Here is an 18237-nt window from a genome sequence, read left to right as displayed (position 1 = left end):
GGGATCAGAACTGGTGCTCTGCAGGGAAAGAGTGACCCAGGAGGAAGAGGGAGGCATTCTGAGAACCTGGGAGCTGGCAAATGACGTCACCACTTTGGGGTCTCACACTGTGAGCTCCAGCCCCAGGCCAAGACCCTGCCACCCCCTTCAGAGGCTTGTTCCTTCTGAGCCCCTCAGCCCCTCTTCAAGTTACTCCTCTGAGATCCCTTCTTTGGCACCTTTATCACCACTTGCTGAGGCAGGAGTCTCCATGGAAACTACAAGCCCTCCCCACTCCCAGAGCCACCCCATTTCATGGGCAGAGAAACTGAGATCTGGAGGAGCCCCTACCCTTGGTAGGAAAAGGTGCGGCAGGACTGGGGTGGACACACCGCCACCACATCCTGTGCCTGGCTGCCCCCCAGTACGAGGGGGATCACTGCTGGACGGGCACGAAGACGGGTAAGGACTCAGTGGTCTGGGGGAGAGGAGCGGGAGTTAGGTTCTTCTCCCCTGCCCTTGAGGAGGAAACAGGAGATTCAGTGCACACACACCTGAGCTGTGAGCACTCAAGCTCCAGCAGAAAGTCACCAATTTTATCCCCTTGCTGCTCAAAGTGAGTGAGGGTCTCCCAGCCCCAGGCCCTTTGTGCCTCTCCACCACTGCCTGACAGCAAACGACCCTTTGAAAGACTCTAGAAGAGCTATCCCGAGCCAGTAAGCCAAGCTGGAGGCTGTGTGGAGAAGCCCTTCTGGGTCCACAGCCTGGGCAGGGTCCTTTTTGCATCATCCTGAGACTCAGCTTCTCCTGGGAATTCCAAGTCTGAAAAGGTGATTTGACTCTCACTTTCCACACAAACACAATGTATCTTTATTGAGGTTTGCAAAATAAAAGCAAAACCATGCATTTCAAGTTAGTATAAAAAATATCTTCCTTATCCCCTGCCCCAACAAAACCCAACCAAACCAGCAGGACAGGTTATATTAATGCCGGGAGCTGGAGGGGCAGTGAAGGATGAGGTTAGGTGGGACGGGGTACAGACCAAGGGGGCCTGGAGGACTGGTTGACTGGCGGTCCCTACCAGGCCCTGGGGGATGGGGGCGAGAGGCAGAGGTAGCAATCTCAGCAGCATCCCACTGCAGTCTTAGAGAGAGCCCAGGGCGGGGGCCTTCCTAATCCTAGGTCCACGTCCTCTTCTTCTACCTCCTGGAAGTTTGGGTCTTAACTGAGACTCAGTTTTCCCATAGTAAAGAAAGGTGGGGGCAGAGGACCGGAGGTCTGGAAGGCGGCCACCCTCCCAAGGCTCAGGCCTCTGTGCTAGGGGTGACCCCTGTAGGAAGGAGAGAAGCCAGATGCTCAGCCAGTGAGTGGCTGGGCCATCACACCAGAGACCCAGCCTGACTCTGGGCGGGCACCATCACAGGGACAGCACCCATGCGGCTCAGAGCAGAGGAAGAGACCCCCCCAGGGCTGGGGGATATTGGCTGAGGGTGGGCCCCATCTGTTCTGGGCAGCCTTGGTGAGGGCAGGACCTGACTGGAGAGGCTGGGTGTGGGGCTCAATGCACCAGGCCTGGGAGGGCCGTGGGGTGGCCGAAGGGCTCGTGCAGAGGTAACAGAGGAGAGGGTCCCATTCTTGGAGATTGTGTCTGAGCCCTTGGGCCAGGGCAGGGTCCGGGGAGCGATGGCGTCCTCCCTAGTCATCAAAGAAGCGATAAGAGGTCAGAAGCCGGAAGAGGGAAGGGGGAGAGTTTCCACGTGCTTTGCCTTACTCTCACCTCCCCTCTCCTTCAACTCTCCTCTCACTTAAAATCTGCCCACAAGAAGGATGGTTCAACCACCGCCCAACCTTCCATTAGATGAGAGCTGCCCGAATTCCCAAGGAGAGCCCTCATCTTGGCAGAGATCAGGGACACTTACTTGATATCGTTGGCCGGCTCCTCTAGGGCCTTGCCCCGGCGTTGGTACAACAAGACCAGCCCAACCAGGAGCCCCAATCCAACCATGGTGCCCACGACAGCTCCAGCAACCACCGTAGCCTCAGGCCCTGGAAAAACCTTGCTGTCAGCGGGGGACTCTCAGCTTATTCCCTGGCCCCTTCCAACCCCACTGCCCCACTGCCCTACCACCACCATACACATTTTCTCTCTTTGTTAAGAAGAAGGTGCTGTCAAGAAGAAAGTGGTCACTGACCAAGCACCTGCATGAACATTTGACCAAGACAAGCTCCTTGTCCTGTTGTAATGAAAGGCCTCCTCCCCTCCCTTGCAAACCCACCCCACCCCCCATTGACCAATCTTCTCCCTAACCACACTTACCCCTCACTGACCTGTGCTCACTTTCAGGGTCACATTGCACTGGGCACTGCCCACCTCATTGTGGGCCTTGCAGATATACACTCCAGACATGGAAGTGGAAAGGTTTTTGAGGTTTAAAGACCCATGGATGGCATCTGTGGACACAATTTAGCCGTCAGTCCAGGGATCCTCTTTCCCATAAAAATCATCCTGCCCCTCCTCTGGAATGTCCTCTTTGACTCCCTGGGAGAGACTCCCCGGCTATCCGTTCCCTGAGGGAAGGGAAAGGTGTGACAGCCAGTATGCTGGGTTCTGCTCCCAGTTGCCTAACTGCCAGCTCAGTACCCCTCTCCATTTCCACCGCTCAGTGTCCCCAAGTGATATCTGAAAGGAGGCTAAAGAGGAAGTGATGCCCAGAAAAACCAAAATCCAATTTTTACTTTTATTTCTGAATGACAGAGAGTGAGAGAGAAAGGACATTGAGCGAGGAATGAGAAAACCTAGGATCCAGAATTGACCAGTGTTCTCCTTGGGAAGACTGGTCAATTGACTTTAAGAAAGATACTTGCTATCTCTGGGTCCCAATTTCTTCATCTGTAAAATGGGGGAATACGACCTACTTGATGGTGTTGAAAGGAATATATGAAATATTCTAATGATTTTAACAGTTAAAGTTTATTGGCTGCTTACTCTGCACCAAAGACTAAGTTCTTTACATGTACTAACTTAGAAAAGTTTCACAACAAACCTATGAGGTAAGCTCTATGTAAAAATAATTTTAAAGCTTTTATTATAAAAATGGTCAAATAAAAAGTAGAAAGAGGGATGAAATAAAAATCCATATACCCACAACCTAGATTCAACAGTTGCTAACATTTTGCTATACTTATTTCATTTCTCTTTCTCTTTTTTCTGAGACATTTTAAAGTAAATACTTCAGCATGAAACTCCAAAAATAAGGAAGGACAGTATCCTACATAACCACAATACCATTACCACCCCTGATAAATTAAGACTAATTCTCCAAGAGCATCTAGTACTCCATATTAAAATTGTTCCATCGATTATCTCAGTCAAATTGAAAAAAAAAAAGTTCCAATTGCCACCAAATGTTTTTTATAGCTGGTGTGTTCAAATCAGGGCTATTGATATCCCCATGTTACAGATGAGGAAACAGAGTCACAAAGTCACACACCTAGTGAACGCAGATCTTCTAGCCCCAGCGCCTCCTGAGTAACGTTAAGTCTGCAGCACGTGCCCGCACCTGGCAGGGCCTCTTTCTCCAGCCCCTCCCCACACCCTCCTCCTCCTCCCCGCCAGTGCTTTTCAGCATTGCCTCCCCTGGCACCCCGGCCCCTCTGGTACGTCATCTTTCCTCCACCCCAGCCGCACTCTCAGTGTCTCCGGAAGGTCCCTCACCTAAAACAGGTGCAAAGAAGACCTGGGAGGATGGGGGCGACCGCACCCACTGGTATTGGGCAGCGGGCTTACTCCTTGGGGACTGGCAGCGCAGGGTCACGTTGGTCCCCACGTGGGGCACGCCCCGGAGGCGGCAGGACGGAGGAGCTGGAGGAACTGGGGGAGGGGAGACAGGTTAAACACTCACATCCGGGGGCCAGCGGCTCCCCTCCCCCGCTCCCACACACCGACCCCCTGTCACTCTGTTTGCCCCTCCCCCAACCTTCACACTCAGTCGTTTGGGGGAGAGACCTGCCCCACCTCCCATGGGTGCCTCTCACTTACCCAGCACATTGAGTTCTAAAGTCTTGCTGCTGTGACCTCGAACAGTGCCTTGACTGTCTTGCAAGTTCACGGAACAGAGGTAGGGTCCGGAGTCTTTCTCCTGGAGGCCCTGCAGCCGCAGTGACACATTCCGGGAGGGCATGGGGTAGACCAGGGATGCTCCAGGTTTGCTTGATGTGACCCCACTGATGTGCGCCAACACCTGGTGGGCGGGCGTAACACCCCCCCATTATTATTTGTCTGCTCTGTGCCCAGGGCTCAGCTAGTCCCCCTCCCCCAAACTGGGGGTCTTCAAATGCCCCTCACCTGCACCACCCCCTCTAACCTCTACCAGCTCTCCATTCACCCCTGTCATTCTAGCTACCGTCTCACCGCCCCGGGTCCTCTGCACCAGAACAGGTCCTGTTCCCCTGGACGCTGTCTCTTCATCTCCCACTTGGGGTGTTTAGAAAGTGGTAAAATGGGTGAGGGATAATGTAAATAGGGGGAAATGTATGAAAGAAACTTAGACTGCAGGGGTAGAGCCAAGAGAAAAAAATATCTTTTTAAATTTTCTTTTTCTTGAAGATCCCCAGCCCCCCAGTGTATAAGTCCAGGCCCTACCCCTGTAATCTAAGTTTCTTTCCTACATACCCCCTACTTATCAAATGACCTCCTGAACACACTTTCTAGGACCTTGCAAGGAGCCCAGCAAGTAAGGAGCTCTGAAAATGACGTTTCCTTGGCTTCTGGGTAAATTTGCCTCTGAGTCTTTGTCTGATGTCAGGAAGGAAGATAGGTGAGAGAGTGTAGGAGGACATGTACCCTCCCTTGCCTCTCAAGGAGGTTATGTGGGAGCAGGGGGACAGATAATCATTTGGAAAGAGAAGCGGCCTGTGACAATGTCCAAAGCACAGATAATGTGAAAACAGGAAGATGCTCAACTTTTAAAAGTTGTGTGATACTTGCCCTAACCCTTCCGGTTTCCTATACCCTCAATCCTCACTTTCCCCCTTGCCCAGCAAAGTAAAATGCCTCTCCACCTGTCAGTGTTTGGTGCGCTGGATTCCTAGGGAAACCTGGGAAAAAGAGAATTCTTTGGGGAAGCCTCCAAGATCAAAACAAAAATTGAACCGGTGAGGTGGACCTTGCTTTTCCCTGACACTCCTTCGAGTCAGCCATCCCCTGGTCACTCCTCCCACCGTTGCCAGCTCTTCCCTGTTCCCCCCCCCGCCCCCCCCCGCCCCCCCCTCCGGCGTAGCTAGCCTCTGGCCGAGACGATTTCCCTCACCTGGCTCATATTCATATTCTTCCCTTCCAGTAAGAACCATATCACGGTGGGCACCTCCCAAGGCTTGGGCTTGGTCGAAGACACCTCCCCTTGCAGGGTGTACCACGCCGGGAGCACCACTTCCGCTCCCTCTACCGCCCGCAACTTGGTGAGGCCGGCGGGCACGTGCAGCTCCACTTGGGCCCGCGAGGGGGACGCTGGGGATGAGAGCGAGGAGGGTGAGCGCGGAGCCCAAGGACCCAGCTCAACGCGGCGGCAGGAGAGGACGAACCTCGCGGGGTCACGCCACCGTGGGCCTCGAAGACTGCCCAGGGCCCGCTGGCCTGGGATCCCATTGTCAATTTCATCAGAGCCTCTTCTCCCCAACCTCAGCCCGCTGGCTTGCGGCAGGGATAGGGACCCGTGTCTACGCATTTATTGGTATCCAGAGGCACAGATTTCCGCGCACCCAAGAGGAGGAGGGGGCAGATTTCCAGCGAGAAGGGAAAGACATCCAAGAGGAAGGGAAGAGTCAATACTTTTTATCTACACTCTACGTAGGCCACTTGCTCCCCCAATTTTCCTGGGCGGTAAGACGCTGGTCAGGATCAACAGCTTTCCCATCTCCTGCGTTCTCATCCAGATGGGCGGAGCGGGGTGGGAGGGTTAATCGGTTACCGATTAACTCCGCGGCTCCTTCTGAACTACTCCGAGCCAGGGAAACTGGAGTGGCCCAGCGCCCAACCCGGCCCAGTGACTGTGTCCGTGCTCCCCGGCCTCCTGCTGGGTTCCCACACGTGGGCTTCCCCAGGAAAGCTCCCAAGGGCCCTTTTGGGGCCCAGGGGATCTGGGCGGGTCGCAGGGAATCCTGGCAGAGCTAGAGGAGAATGAAGGTCCCCTGACAATCAAGTACAAAGCAATCAAGTACAGAGCTTGCCTCTGCCTGTGACTGACCTTCAGGAGGTGGCCTGGGGTGTTGGTTTCAAGGAGGGGCCTGTCGAATCAAAGCTTGCATCATGGCGCCCAGGAGCACTCACTTATTGCCCTTTGGAGAGGCAACGGAGCAGCCAGTCAAAAGCCCTTTGGGGGAATAAGCTTGGGCTTGTCCGTGGCCAGGCCTGAGGATGTTGGCCGCCCTAGTCCTAAGCCCTGCTCTCACTGAGGCCCTGAGTCCTCCGCCTCAACGCTCTGCCCTGGAGTGTGAGATGCCACCTGCTCTGCCCTGGAGTGTGAGATGCCACCTCCGCGTGGTGATCAGGGGGCCACCGCTCGGACAGCGGCCGCGCACGGGTCCAGCTTTCCACCCTGCTAGAGGCCGGCTGAAGGCCTCTAAGGGCCCAGGAGTGGATCCGGCCAGGATGCACACCGCCCCCATGGCTTCCTGGCTGCGTGTCTTTACAGAACCCCCAGCCCGATTCCTTGGCCTTCTTAGCACCCCCCTCCCCATTTCCTGGCAGGTCCCTGTGGGCCAAGCAGGAAACTTGTGCCCGGTGATAAGCCAGAAGACAATGAGGAGGGCGCCGCTGGACCGGAGGCTCTGCAGGCAAAAACAACCTCTGCCTCAAGGAGCCTGACACCCGCTCAGGACCAGCCCGCCGGCTGGGACGCGGAGAGGCCTACGGGTGGTGCAGGCTCTGGCCCAGCCTTTCTGCAGCTCACCCCCAGCGTCCAGACACAGTTCCCGCCGGAAAGCGGCCACGGTCCCGGGAGAGGGGTGAGCCGCCTCCGCCCTAGGCACCCCCAGCCACCTCCCTCCGGTCCTGCATTTATGAGGTCACTTTGCCAAAGGTAGAGGGGTGGTAAATCAATAATAATGTGGACACACTGGGGTCTGGGCAAAGGCCAGCTAGGAGCTGCAGAGGGCCCCAGGCTTCGCTGCCCTGGTCCGGGGTGTCCGCTGGAGCAGAAGCCCCTCAACTCTTCGGCCCTTTTTGCTCCCAGGTGCCACAGGGAGAGGCAAAGGGGGTGGCTGGGTCTGAGTGAAGGAGACAGGAGCAGCCCAGGGAAGGGACCCTTCTGGCCCACGCCAGACCAGAGTGTGGAGCAGGCTAGAGCGCAGGAGAAGGAAAATGGGCCTGCTCCCCAGGGCTACTATTTTTAGTCTCCCTCTTTCTCTGAGAAACTCCCCCCGCGGGCTTCTCACGCCCCAGGGGCAGCATCGCTGAGCGTCCGAGGAGGAGCGAGGGAGCAGAAGGGCCTCGGCGGAGAACCCTGTCGGGCAGAGACCAATGGAGCCTGTGCCACCCAAAGCGCTGACCATCCCGAGGGCCATTTAACCCTCAAGTGGCCCCCTGGGGGTGGCCGGGTAGGGATGCTGAAGCCTGGGTCTTCAGTATGAAATCTGAGGCTCAGAGTTAGGATAGAAAGAGGACGGGGTTGCAGGAGAGCTGCCGATGACGCCCTGGCCGCTAACTTGAATTTTTCTCCCTTTCTTCAGAGATCCCCAGCAGGAAGGGGGATGGGGAAGTTGGGGGGTAGAATGCAGAAGGGAAAGAGGTATTGATGTTGAAGTTGGGAGAGGGGGCCTGAGAAGTCAAGGGATCCTGGAGCAGCCCCACCAAGCCTAGAGGGGCTGGTGGTCTGGTCCTGAGCCCCACTTTGTCTGGGGACCCTAATACTTCATGCCCCAACACCCTTGCAGCACAGACTGGGCTAAAGGAGACACGGGTAAAAGTTAGGTGGGCCCCATCACTGTGGTTGAATTTCACTCTACATCTTTCCAAGCCTTACTTGCCCTGGTGATTCCAACCTGAGAGAAATGAGGAGTTAAAGCTGACCTGGACAAACCCACCCTTCACCCTCATTCAGGATCCTTGAAGAAAGATGGCAAGAAAGCCTGGGAGGCAGCATGTGAAACAGCTTCTAATGAGCTTAGTTCCTGTGGGTCCTTTTCTCCCAGATATTGCCCTGGGCCACCCCAGCTCCTGGGCGCTCCTGGAGGCCTTCAAACACTCCTCAAGCACTTGCTCCAAGGAGGGGCCCTTCCTCTCTGACTCAAAGGCCCTCTTCTCTATTTCCTTTGTCCCTTTGGCTCTGGGAGCCAATGGGGGTGGTGGACCTCTTGGGGGGGGCTCACAATTCTGCTCCTCTAGGCATTCAAAGCCCTCCTCCATTTCCTGTGTCCCAAATGACCTCACGGTCGTGCTTTGGGGGCACCTCCCTTGATTCCCAGGGCAGGAAGCAGGAGGAGGGGGCAAGTGGGAGGATCTGGGCTGGGGAATTGAGGTGAAGTGCGTGTGTCAAGCCCGGGAACCAGGGAATTCCCCAGGGGCTCTCGCACATCAGTTTGTGGCGGGGTGGGGGTCGGGAGGGGGGCTGGAGTTAAGTCCTTAAGCTCTTTAGCCAGTGTCTCATCCAGCAGCTCAGCTCATCCGGCTCTGCTGGGTGGAGGTGGGGAGTGGGGGTGAGGAATGGCTCCAACAACTCACCCCAGGCGGTGCCCTAACCCTCTCCCCGACCACAATCACACCGCACCCAAAGTGGGAGCTCTTCCCCGACGCAGCGGGGACACAAGTGATGCCCTGCGTGGGGGGAAGTATAAGGGCGGGGAGGGAAAGAGTCAGAGACGAGAGTCCTGTCCCACCCAGCTCCTCATCAGTGCCCAAAACCACCTCCCTCAGGGTCGCATTCACCCCACCTCTCCCATCTCACGTCCCCTCCAGGTCCAGGGTTTCACTCACCGAGAGTAGTCAGCCCCAGGAACAAAAACCGCAGCAAGCTGGTCGCAGAGGACCCGGTCAGGGAAACCATGGCCTTCCCTGGCCCCGACGGAGTCAGGGGCGCCGGCTCCGGGACACACCAAGCGACAGGTGCTGGGGCCGCACGACGGCCGGAGCGGAGGCGGGAGCCGGGCCACTGACACCAAGGGTGGCTCTGGCCAGAGTCTGCGTGCGTGTGCCGGTGGTGGGGTGGGGACCGACGGGGACTGGGGGCGGGGCATTCGAGGGGGCGGAGAGGTCGCCGTCCTCGCGGGCGGGGCCCGAGGGTGACCCGCCGCGGGGGGACGCTCCTCGCGCTCCGACGGCCGACTCCCGCGGCCTCCACCGGGTCAGGACGCAGGGTGGGGTCGGGTGAGTCGTGGCGCCCTCGCAGCCGGCCGGGGGCAAGGGCAGAGGAGAAGAGCCCTAACTCTCAGACTACGCCATAGCCTTCCCCCTCCGCTAAGTGCGGTAGGAAGGAGGGCCAGGAAGGAAGGGAGGTTTGGGGATTATCCGACGTCCAGGGGCCACCCGCACCCGACACCCTAAGCGGCCGGGGCTCCCGCCCGACCAACCGGCTCCGAGCTTGGGGGTAACGCGTCCTCGGCCTAAGCGGGGAGGAGGGGAGCCGCGTTTTCCCGGGGCCACTGGGGCTCCGCAGTGTGGGGCTTGAGGCGGCAGGAAAGGTCCAGAGTGCCGGCCGCGCCGGCCCGGTTCTGCTGCCCGCAACTACCAATTTCCCAGGGCAGGGCCAGGGGCGGGTTGGGCCGCGGGAGCGGGCAGGGAGAGAGGCTCGGGAAGGGAGGCGGCCACGCCCACCCCCGCGCACCCCCGCACGTGCCGCGTGGCCCCGAGGCTGCGGTGGGGGATGCGCCGGCGGTGGACCCGAGGACCGTGTTCACCTGTGGCCGGAGAAGACGGGGCCTCTCAGCAGGTTCTCGGAGACTCCCTAAAACCAAGGCCCGAGGGTCACCCGGAGCTTGCGCCGCAAACCCGAGCAGGGAAGTGACTGGCGCAAGGAAACCCCAGGAGCTGAGCAGGAAACTGAGGAAACAAGATCCCGGTTCCCCGCTTAACTCTGAAAAGCCTTATGCAGACTGGGGAGGAGGGGGCAGCTGCGGGAAGGTAGACTGGACCAAGTCCCTCCATTTATTTATCCCCATGTCTTCGCTGCCTCCCACCCCTCCTCAGGCCCGCTCTGATCCTTTAATTCCCGGGACTAGATCATGTTCGCTGTGAAATTTAATTTAACCGTCCCTCCCCGCGCCAGCCGGTCACAGGCACCTCTGCGCCCTCTGGCGGCCGCAGCTCTCTTACAGAAGGGCACGCACCCGTTCTGGCTTCTCGGTCGGACAGCCAAAATAAAGATGCTTCAAACATCCAGGCACGGCTCAACCACCGAGCAAAGGTCACCGAGGACAGAAGGCATAACAAGGAATCCCTGGCGCTGCCTGCTCTAGGTGACCAGTTGACTGGGTAGAAAAGCAGCCAGGCCTCCTGGATTCCATTTACTCCACACGGTCCTGCATTAACACTGAATGTGGTCTTTGAGCCTGCGCTGCCCAAGGTCTTTTTCTACACAGCGCCCTGTAGACGCTCTCAGCTGCTTCTTCCGAGTGTGACCTGCCTGGCTGCTCTTCAAATACCTGCCATGCAGTGGCTTTGAGAAATGGCTATGCAAACACTAGACTGCTCATGCAACCCCTAGAATCTAGTACTTGGCAGCTCAGTGACAGCAAAGGCAACAGTAATAGGTAACTGCTAGTCTCACACCCTTATACAGGGACCTACAAACTTTGAATTGTCAAGTAGATTGTGTGTGTGTGTGTGTATATATATATGGGGGGGAGGGTGCTGTTGGTTTGGTTTTTCTAGTCTATCACACTCTTTTTTCTTTTCTTTTTTTACTTTAGTCTTCACTGCAAAGCACCTCTTGTAAACATCCCTCCTTTATTTCCAGGTCAGGCCTAGGTTACCCCAAATAAGTAATTCCTTCCAAAAACAGCAGTACAATGCTCTCGGTTGTATCCCAGGAGCACCAGAGCATCTGATTACAGAGGCTGTGCTCACCCCTATCAAGTGCTACGTAAGGCAGGGAGGGCCTCAACATTCACTCTCAGTAGGTAACTTTCCAGAATTTGCGCCCCAAACAATTTACAACATCAGAAGTAAAGATACAAATAAAGATTTGCAGGCAGTGATTCTCTCCATGTGACACTGAAACAGTCCCTTCAGGACTCTTTCACTGCTCTCACCCAATCAAAGAATTTTCTATACTATCTCCTACTCCAGCCACTTCTTTTCTGCTGACCCTGAGGCAGTCAAGTGGTAGAAGTTAGCAGAGCAGTTCTATTACTTTCTGAAAGTTTTTGCTGAGCTGCAGTTTAGGGTGAACATTGCTCTCTACCCTTGTGTAAAATGGGAATGTTAGCGCAGATGATCTGTGAGTGACCTGCATCAACAGGTTGTGTGCAAGAGCTAAGTTCATAGTTTCATGTGTTAAGAGACTTGCAGCTCACTAGTGTTTCTCCCAGTCGTACCTCATCTTTTATCTCTACAGTATTTTTTAATGCTGCCTCTTACATTTGAATGTAGTGTCTCCATCCTCCTGGAATCAGTTATAAGGCTTCATTGAGGTCTAAATAGTCTACTTTTTGTTTTTAGAAATGCTCATATAGTTATCTGACACCCTGCTGTCCTCTTTTCTAGATTGTTCTGGCCAAAGAGAATGGATATTCAGTATCAGCAAGGTACTTTCTTTCCAAGTCTCCATTTCCCAGTGCTCAGCTTTGTCCTCTTGCCCCTCCCCCTCCCCCATCCCAAGCCACATGGTGAAAACACATATTGGATCAGTCTTTGCCATGCACTCTGTGCCGCTCATAGTGGTCTAGCAATGCCCTATTCTCAGTAATGTTAGGTAGAGCTCAGACATCCTCATTAAATGTTCCCAAATGTTCTGCCCGTGCTAAGTAACAGCAGTGAAAAGCGGGATAGGGGGAAGAAATGAATGAAGCATAATGTTAGTTTTAGGGCTGATCAGTGGCAAAGTTTGGGGGATGCCATGTACTACTCCTGGTGATAATGCTTTTTCCTGCAGCACTTGGCACTAATATTATGAGATTATTGCTACAAAATGGTCAATGAAGCCTCGGTCTTTAGGACTATAATTCCAAGTTCCAAAGAAGAGCAAACTCATGAGAATCTCCTAAAGCCCATACCTACAGCCTGTGCCCAGGGAGAAGAGGTGCTGCACTCAAACATTCCAGAATATTTATTTATACTCTCCCTGAACTAGCACCCACTTTTAGCAACTCACATCAGGAAACAGCCAACTCCATAAACCTAGACTCAAATGACATTAATAAAAGTCATCCCATTGGTTATAAGCTCTCTAGTCACTAGAAAAATAAATAAGCATCAACCAACCAAGAGGTATCAGAATGAGAAAAACCACTGATTTAAGACAACTCAGGCTGCAGGAAAGAACATTTTTTTTTTAATCAATGTGCAATTTTATCTTCAATAGTACAGAAAAACGGGGAGAATTATAGCTCTTACCTGGATTTGCAGTCCATTTAAAGTAGAGTACCCGAGAGATGCTGGGGGAACCATTAAAGATAAATAACCAATCTAACAAGTCCCTGTCATGAGACCAAAGTGACCCTTGACTACTCTACTAGTAAGGTAGTTCTTAGCCAAGAGTACTAACCTCCAACTGGAGTGCTAGTTGACCCACAGGAATCACTGCAAGATCTAAAGGTGATAGTTACCCTCCTAATGGACTGATACCTTACAGTTTCCTATCCTACGGATCACTTAAAATTTTTGTTTGGATGTTTCTATTAGATCTTCTCTCCTTTTTCACAGGCAGTATGATGACATCAATTCTCCACCTGTGCTCCTGAGAGAGCTGCCCCTGATTACTGAGTGTAAAGATGAGGAATGAGAGTCTCTTACAAATTCATGTACTTAGGGCCAAAAGGAATATCCTTTTGTAGCTTTTTAAAAAGTAGCACAAAGTGAAATGTCCAATGACCTTTGTTACTCTGACAAGAGATCATGACATTGGTCAGTGGGGTACAGAGAGCGAGAGGGAGTGAAGCTGCCCTACTCTGTTGTGTTCATCCCTGGCAGTAAAGTCAGAGCACGGCCCCACTGCCAGTGCGACCACACTCGGCTGCAAAAAGCTCCACTAGTACGCCAAGAGGCCAGGAATTACTTTAATGATTTTTTTAAAAAAAAGTTTAAATGGCAGCACAACCATAAAGTTGGTACATCACAGAAACAAAGGTCTTTGCAGGCAACACTGATTGGGAATAGCAAAACACTTGATTGGTGAAAAAAATGAAACTCTAAATTATATACAATAGTAGCTAAGGGTAATATTGAAAAACAGTCTTATTTACTGTGACTCAAGATTTAACTTGCCATTATCTATTGCTTATTTATTCAAGGTTGTAAATAATACTTATATAGAGACATAGAGATGTGTAAAAATGAAACATCGTGAAAAAAATACAATTTTTCAATTTCATATGAAACTCAAAGTATAAGTTTTGTCCAATATGGAATGTACCTACATTTGTTTACATCAGGGCTCTAAAATCCATTTAAAAATTGTTTTTTTGTTTTTAAAAAAGAAACAACTGACCCACCATGCAAGTCCGCTGTATAGCTTGCTCAAATGCTCAAAATGAGCATTTTCAGGTGAGGTCTGTTTTTTCCGCCCAAAGTCTACTATGATTTCTTAGTTGTCCTGGCCCGATCGTGGAAAGAGTTTCCATGAAGTCTGATGGCAGCATCTGGATGAGGGACAGTCTGGGTAACGGGATGTGAGTAGAGAAGAGAGAGGTAAGAGCCCAAATCCTTATGAAGGATGACATTCAGTTGTTAAATTTTAAGGGGTAGCCAATGGCTTTTTCCAGGCACTCAACTAAAGAGCCAGCGGAAAGAAAATCCCTCTCTACTTCTACAAATTTGATATAGATGGATTTGGGGGAAACTCCAGGATCCACAATACAGTTCTGAGACAAAAACCCATTAATACCGACCCAATCTTTACTGAAGGTTTTGGTATTTGCTTGGAAATGTAAAAATAAGCATTGCTGCAGAGTCCTGACCTCAGCGATCCCGAGGTAGCAATAGATAATTCGGGTAGGTTCTATTTCCACCTGTAGTGAGGCCTGTGCTGAAAGGGTTTCCAAGTCAACCCGGCCCTCCTTTCCTGGGTCCAGGGAACGTCGCTCCATGTGGGGTGAGGGGGGCCTCTCAATACACTCTTCGTAGCCAATGGCATAAAGGCCTGGGCTTTTGGGAATGCCTCCTGGCAATAAATACTGAACAACGTTCCCACCAGTTGGTTTGGAGTGGGCAATGGGTATCCAGTCAATTTCCATGTGCAGCTCCAGGCACCGCGCTTCACTAATAGTGATCTCCAAAAATTTGTAGTAAACATTTTTCCAGTTCATCTTCTGCACTCGGGTCATGATGATCCGTCCCTCGGGCTTCTCAGAATTGAAGTACTCCCGGAGTCGCTTGCCAAGGGGCACCTGGGAGCTGATCTCAGCATAATGGTAACGGATATCCTCTTTCCAACGGGTGTTATAACCAATTCCAAAAATGGCCAGTTTATTAGAAAGATGAAGCCTTGAAAAGTCTGTCCAGCTCTGAAACAGTTCCCATTTCAACTGTACTGATTCCAAAATCTGTACGATATTCTGCATGATGTCTCTTTTCCTGGAAAGAGAAATAAAAGTCAGATTCTTCAGGTGTCTAGATGAGCACTGTCCAGTGGAAATTTCTGCAATGGTGGAAATGTCCTGTGTCTGTGCTGTCCAATATGTTAGCCATTGCACTTAAGATGTGGCTAGTGTGAGTGAGGTATTAAGTTTTTAATTAATTTTAAATTACATTTAAATAGCCCTAGGTGACTAGTGGCTACCATATTGGACTGTGCAAGTCTAGATAATCACAGTATTAAAATCTGAGACATGCTCACCCTTAGGAAGTTCCTAGGAACTAGTGAAAAACTGCTTTCCATTACTTCTAAAGTCTGGCTGTATTCCACTTAGTAACTATTGATACATAAGATTTCAGAAACCAAGGATCATGTACTTTTTAAAGGATTTCAGAAACCAAGGATCATGTACTTTTTAAAGGATTTCAGAAACCAAGGATCATGTACTTTTTAAAGTGGCTATTATAGTGCATATGATGACCTTCAGACCTAACTACCAAAAGCAGGTGAAGGATGCTGTATTCAGAAAAGTAACCAGTAGGTATCACTTAAAAGAATTTCCACATTAATTTCTAACCTGGAAATTCTGAAAGTTCAATAAGTTTGGCCCATACACGCTGGCCATAGGAAAATATACAACTGATTATGACTATTGATCTGATACAAAAACATGAAAAAAGGACATTTTCTTCTATTTGTCTGAAATACATTACTACTCCCAAATTTAAAAGAGCTGTCAGTTTAGCACAGAATTAAGATCTGAGAATTCAGATGGAAAAGTTCCATTATTAAGCTTCAGTTGTAAGAGAAAAAAAATTCCAGATAATGAATTGAGATTTTTCTAAAATATATTTTATAAAGGGAAGCAAAAGTATAGAAATTATTTCAATTTTGATTTGGACAGTTAACAGAAGAAGACAAAGTACAGGGAAATTCTTGTTTCACATGCTGCTTAATTCATGTAATTCCAACGGATACTTCATGATGATTCGTACATATATATGAGGATATTTGTTTCTCAGGTAGGGTACAACTTTGATATTGGAAGACTGAAGTTTGTTAAATATCAACTTAGCAACAAACAATTATACTCGACATCAATCATAGGTTTAAGCTACAAAAATACTCGACTACCACACTCACATACAATCAAACACAGGCAAGAAAACAGGGTGTAAGGGTGGTTTGCTAACAGCTTCTTGGAAGGAGACAGATCCTGGAAACTTTCTTCTTAAATTCTCATACCTTCTGGAAGAGCTTTTGGAACAAACTGGGGCATCTTCCACATAGTCCTTCTCTCTTACTTTCCTTGATTTTCTTTTCAAGATGGCAAAGAGCTAATGTTTTGTTATCAGTTGCTTCTTGAACCAAAGACTGCCCTGGACTTACCCTCCACACTTTAGTTTGTCTTGAAAGCTACTCAAGTATCTGAGTGGCCATCAGGATGAAATCACTGCATTTCTGGAGATTGTTTCTCTTCTCAGAGTACACAAAGGCACTCGATCACTTTTCTAATATTTCGATTGTGGTGCTTGTGAGGCTAAGACATAGGACCATGTTTCTGCATGGGTCAATGCTTTAAAGAAAAATTATCTTTCATAGCTACCATTCTCCCTGTCCTCTTTTAAAATATTTTACTGATCTCAAGGAGGACTAGGCTAAGGAGGTGGGATGGAGGGCAGAGCTTTTTGTCTGTTTTGCTCACTGCTGTATTCCTATGCCTGACATACAGTAGGCATTTGATAAATAAGTGGTGACTCTTCTTCGCGGGTGAAGGATGGTGTATTTGACTGCAGGCTATAGCAGCTAGATCAGGCTAATCCCACCTAAACCTAGAGTGAAGAGATCCAGTGCCCACATGAAGTCATTTTATGCAGCACTGTCACAGCCCTAAATCATCAGTAAGGAACAGGTCTGAGGAAACTGTTGCACTGGGAAATGAACCGCCTCTTAGAACCCTCGCACCCTGTGAGCTGAAACCTGGAGAACAGGCAGCCACACAGGACACTTCTGCAGAGCCTGTCAGGTTCCTGCCCCACTGATCTGATCTCGGCCTGAAGCTCCCCGGGCTCAGCCCTCAGATGAGCTTTCCACAGCTGTGGAGCACAGTGAGAACTAGATCCAGTTACTTAAACAGTTCCTGAGAACTGTCTGTTGTATTTCTGAAGTTCCAACCATGGGAAAAGTTCAGGGGGTCTGAGATTGGTGACACCAGTTCTGTGAAGCTTGAGTTCATCCCCAGTTACATCAATTGGGCCTCCCCTGTAGTTCCTAAGAACTTGCTTTTTGAGTCCCCAAATGGAATATTATAAGGAATTTAAGTGTCCCTCTGGCCCTCCTATCATTTCACTTAACCCCAGACAAACTCTGGGCCCTGTGACTTACTTTTGTATCATATTTAAACATCCAAATACCACATCCACACACAGGAAAATACCATAAACACGCTTATTTTCATATAATATATTTATTTCTTCTTGTTGTATACAACATTCTCAACATTTTGGATTAACCACTGGAAAACTTAGGCTAAAAAGATGAGGAAGAACAACTAGACATGCTCTCTCAGTGGCACGGCTGTAACTCTCATAGCATGCTTCATTACAGCAAGACCTTTGTCATTAAACTTAGGTAAATACACTTTGTAGAAAGGTGGAACATCTACTTACTGTGCTTCTTCAGAAGACTCTTGTTTTATTTTTAATGTTCTCTTTGTGACAGGTATTTCATCTGAAAAACAGAGGTTTTGAAAAAAGTTATATTTTCCTAAGTGGTGGCATACATTTATGTAGCTAAGTAGCTATATGTCTACTGTTTGTTCCATACTTTCCAATGCGAGAACTTAATTCTAGTGTCAAACACTGTCCAATGCCAGATTTATAAATATAACTCTTACATAATGAGATGCATACATTTATATGCAAGATCAGAAACCAGCTCTACAAGTATAAAATTCTTCAAGGTCACCAGTGGATTTCTAGCTAGGAGCTTAAAGCTTAATTTCATGGCAAACATGATTTTTAAAGGAACGAGAATGAAAATAATTCTGTTCTATTTAGACTTTCTATGTAGGTTTTAGAGAGCAATTATTCCCCTAATATCAGGATCAATATATACTATGCATGTTATTTTTTTCCCAAAGGTTTAGGTGACTTAACTCTCTCCAGCAAAATCAGAGTTAGAGGATGCCAAAGTAATTTAGACCTTAGTACCGTTTTGAAATTAAGAGGTAGTGACCACTTAGCATCTGCCCTTTTTATTCTTCTAGTCATCAATTCTCTCTCTTACATTGTGTTAGTCTTACAGTTTCATAACCTCTTTCTTCGCTCCCTCTCTCTTCTGATATTTGAGAGATTTTTTTTAGACACAGCAGTCACAAGAAATATTAACATTTAATCCTTTTTCTTTCGAATTAAGCATTTCTCTATCAGGAGTTCTGTAAAATAGTGCCCATTGGCTTGTCTTAAGCTAGGGAGGCACATTTATAGTACCAATTCTACTTATCCTTCCTTGGGGGCTACCTGAGTATTTCACT

The 18237-nt window shown here is 50.1% G+C and overlaps 2 protein-coding genes across 8 annotated transcripts in view; both read right to left on the bottom strand.

Annotated features, from left to right (window-relative positions):
* Nucleotides 1–825: 825 nt before the first annotated feature.
* On the bottom strand, nucleotides 826–9160 carry LOC118899969 (endothelial cell-selective adhesion molecule-like). 2 transcript variants are annotated; one of them, XM_036862060.1, is made up of 7 exons: nucleotides 8948–9160; nucleotides 5289–5485; nucleotides 4019–4220; nucleotides 3695–3850; nucleotides 2308–2430; nucleotides 1899–2025; nucleotides 826–1674 (listed from the first exon to the last, which is right to left on the bottom strand). In XM_036862060.1, exons 1-7 carry the CDS (start codon nucleotides 9015–9017, stop codon nucleotides 1359–1361), a joined length of 1191 nt encoding a protein of 396 aa, XP_036717955.1. In that variant the 5' UTR covers nucleotides 9018–9160; the 3' UTR covers nucleotides 826–1358. The 2 variants fall into 2 exon arrangements, with proteins under 2 accessions (XP_036717955.1, XP_036717956.1); XM_036862061.1 differs by lacking the exon at nucleotides 3695–3850 and having other exon boundaries at nucleotides 8948–9154.
* A 4011-nt stretch (nucleotides 9161–13171) lies between these two features.
* The window catches only part of MSANTD2 (Myb/SANT DNA binding domain containing 2), a 28799-nt gene continuing 23733 nt past the window's right edge, over nucleotides 13172–18237 (bottom strand). For 4 of the 6 annotated variants that reach the window (XM_036861186.1, XM_036861187.1, XM_036861188.1 and 1 more), the window contains 2 exons: nucleotides 17372–17432; nucleotides 13172–14701 (listed from right to left, as the gene is read on the bottom strand). In XM_036861186.1, the coding sequence (XP_036717081.1) occupies nucleotides 13849–14701; nucleotides 17372–17432 (914 nt within the window). In that variant the 3' untranslated portion in view covers nucleotides 13172–13848. Of the gene's footprint in view, nucleotides 14702–17370; nucleotides 17433–18237 lie in introns of those variants that run through there. The other 2 variants (XM_036861193.1, XM_036861194.1) reach the window with 2 other exon arrangements.

The sequence above is a fragment of the Balaenoptera musculus genome, chromosome 8 (assembly GCF_009873245.2).
Source record: "Balaenoptera musculus isolate JJ_BM4_2016_0621 chromosome 8, mBalMus1.pri.v3, whole genome shotgun sequence".
NCBI lineage: Eukaryota > Metazoa > Chordata > Mammalia > Artiodactyla > Balaenopteridae > Balaenoptera > Balaenoptera musculus.
The sequence above is the reverse complement of the archived record's forward strand: the minus strand, read 5'-3'. Positions and strand labels throughout refer to the sequence as shown.

Bases quoted from the DNA above. Each gene is read 5' to 3' on its own strand.
- LOC118899969 (XM_036862060.1), bottom strand. From the start codon at position 9,017: ATGGTTTCCCTGACCGGGTCCTCTGCGACCAGCTTGCTGCGGTTTTTG. The intron at 4,221-5,288 runs GTGAGGGAAATC...CCCGCCCACCAG, and splicing joins AGAATATGAATATGAGCCAG to GTGTTGGCGCACATCAGTGG. The intron at 3,851-4,018 runs GTAAGTGAGAGG...CCCCTCCCCCAG, and splicing joins TTTAGAACTCAATGTGCTGG to TTCCTCCAGCTCCTCCGTCC.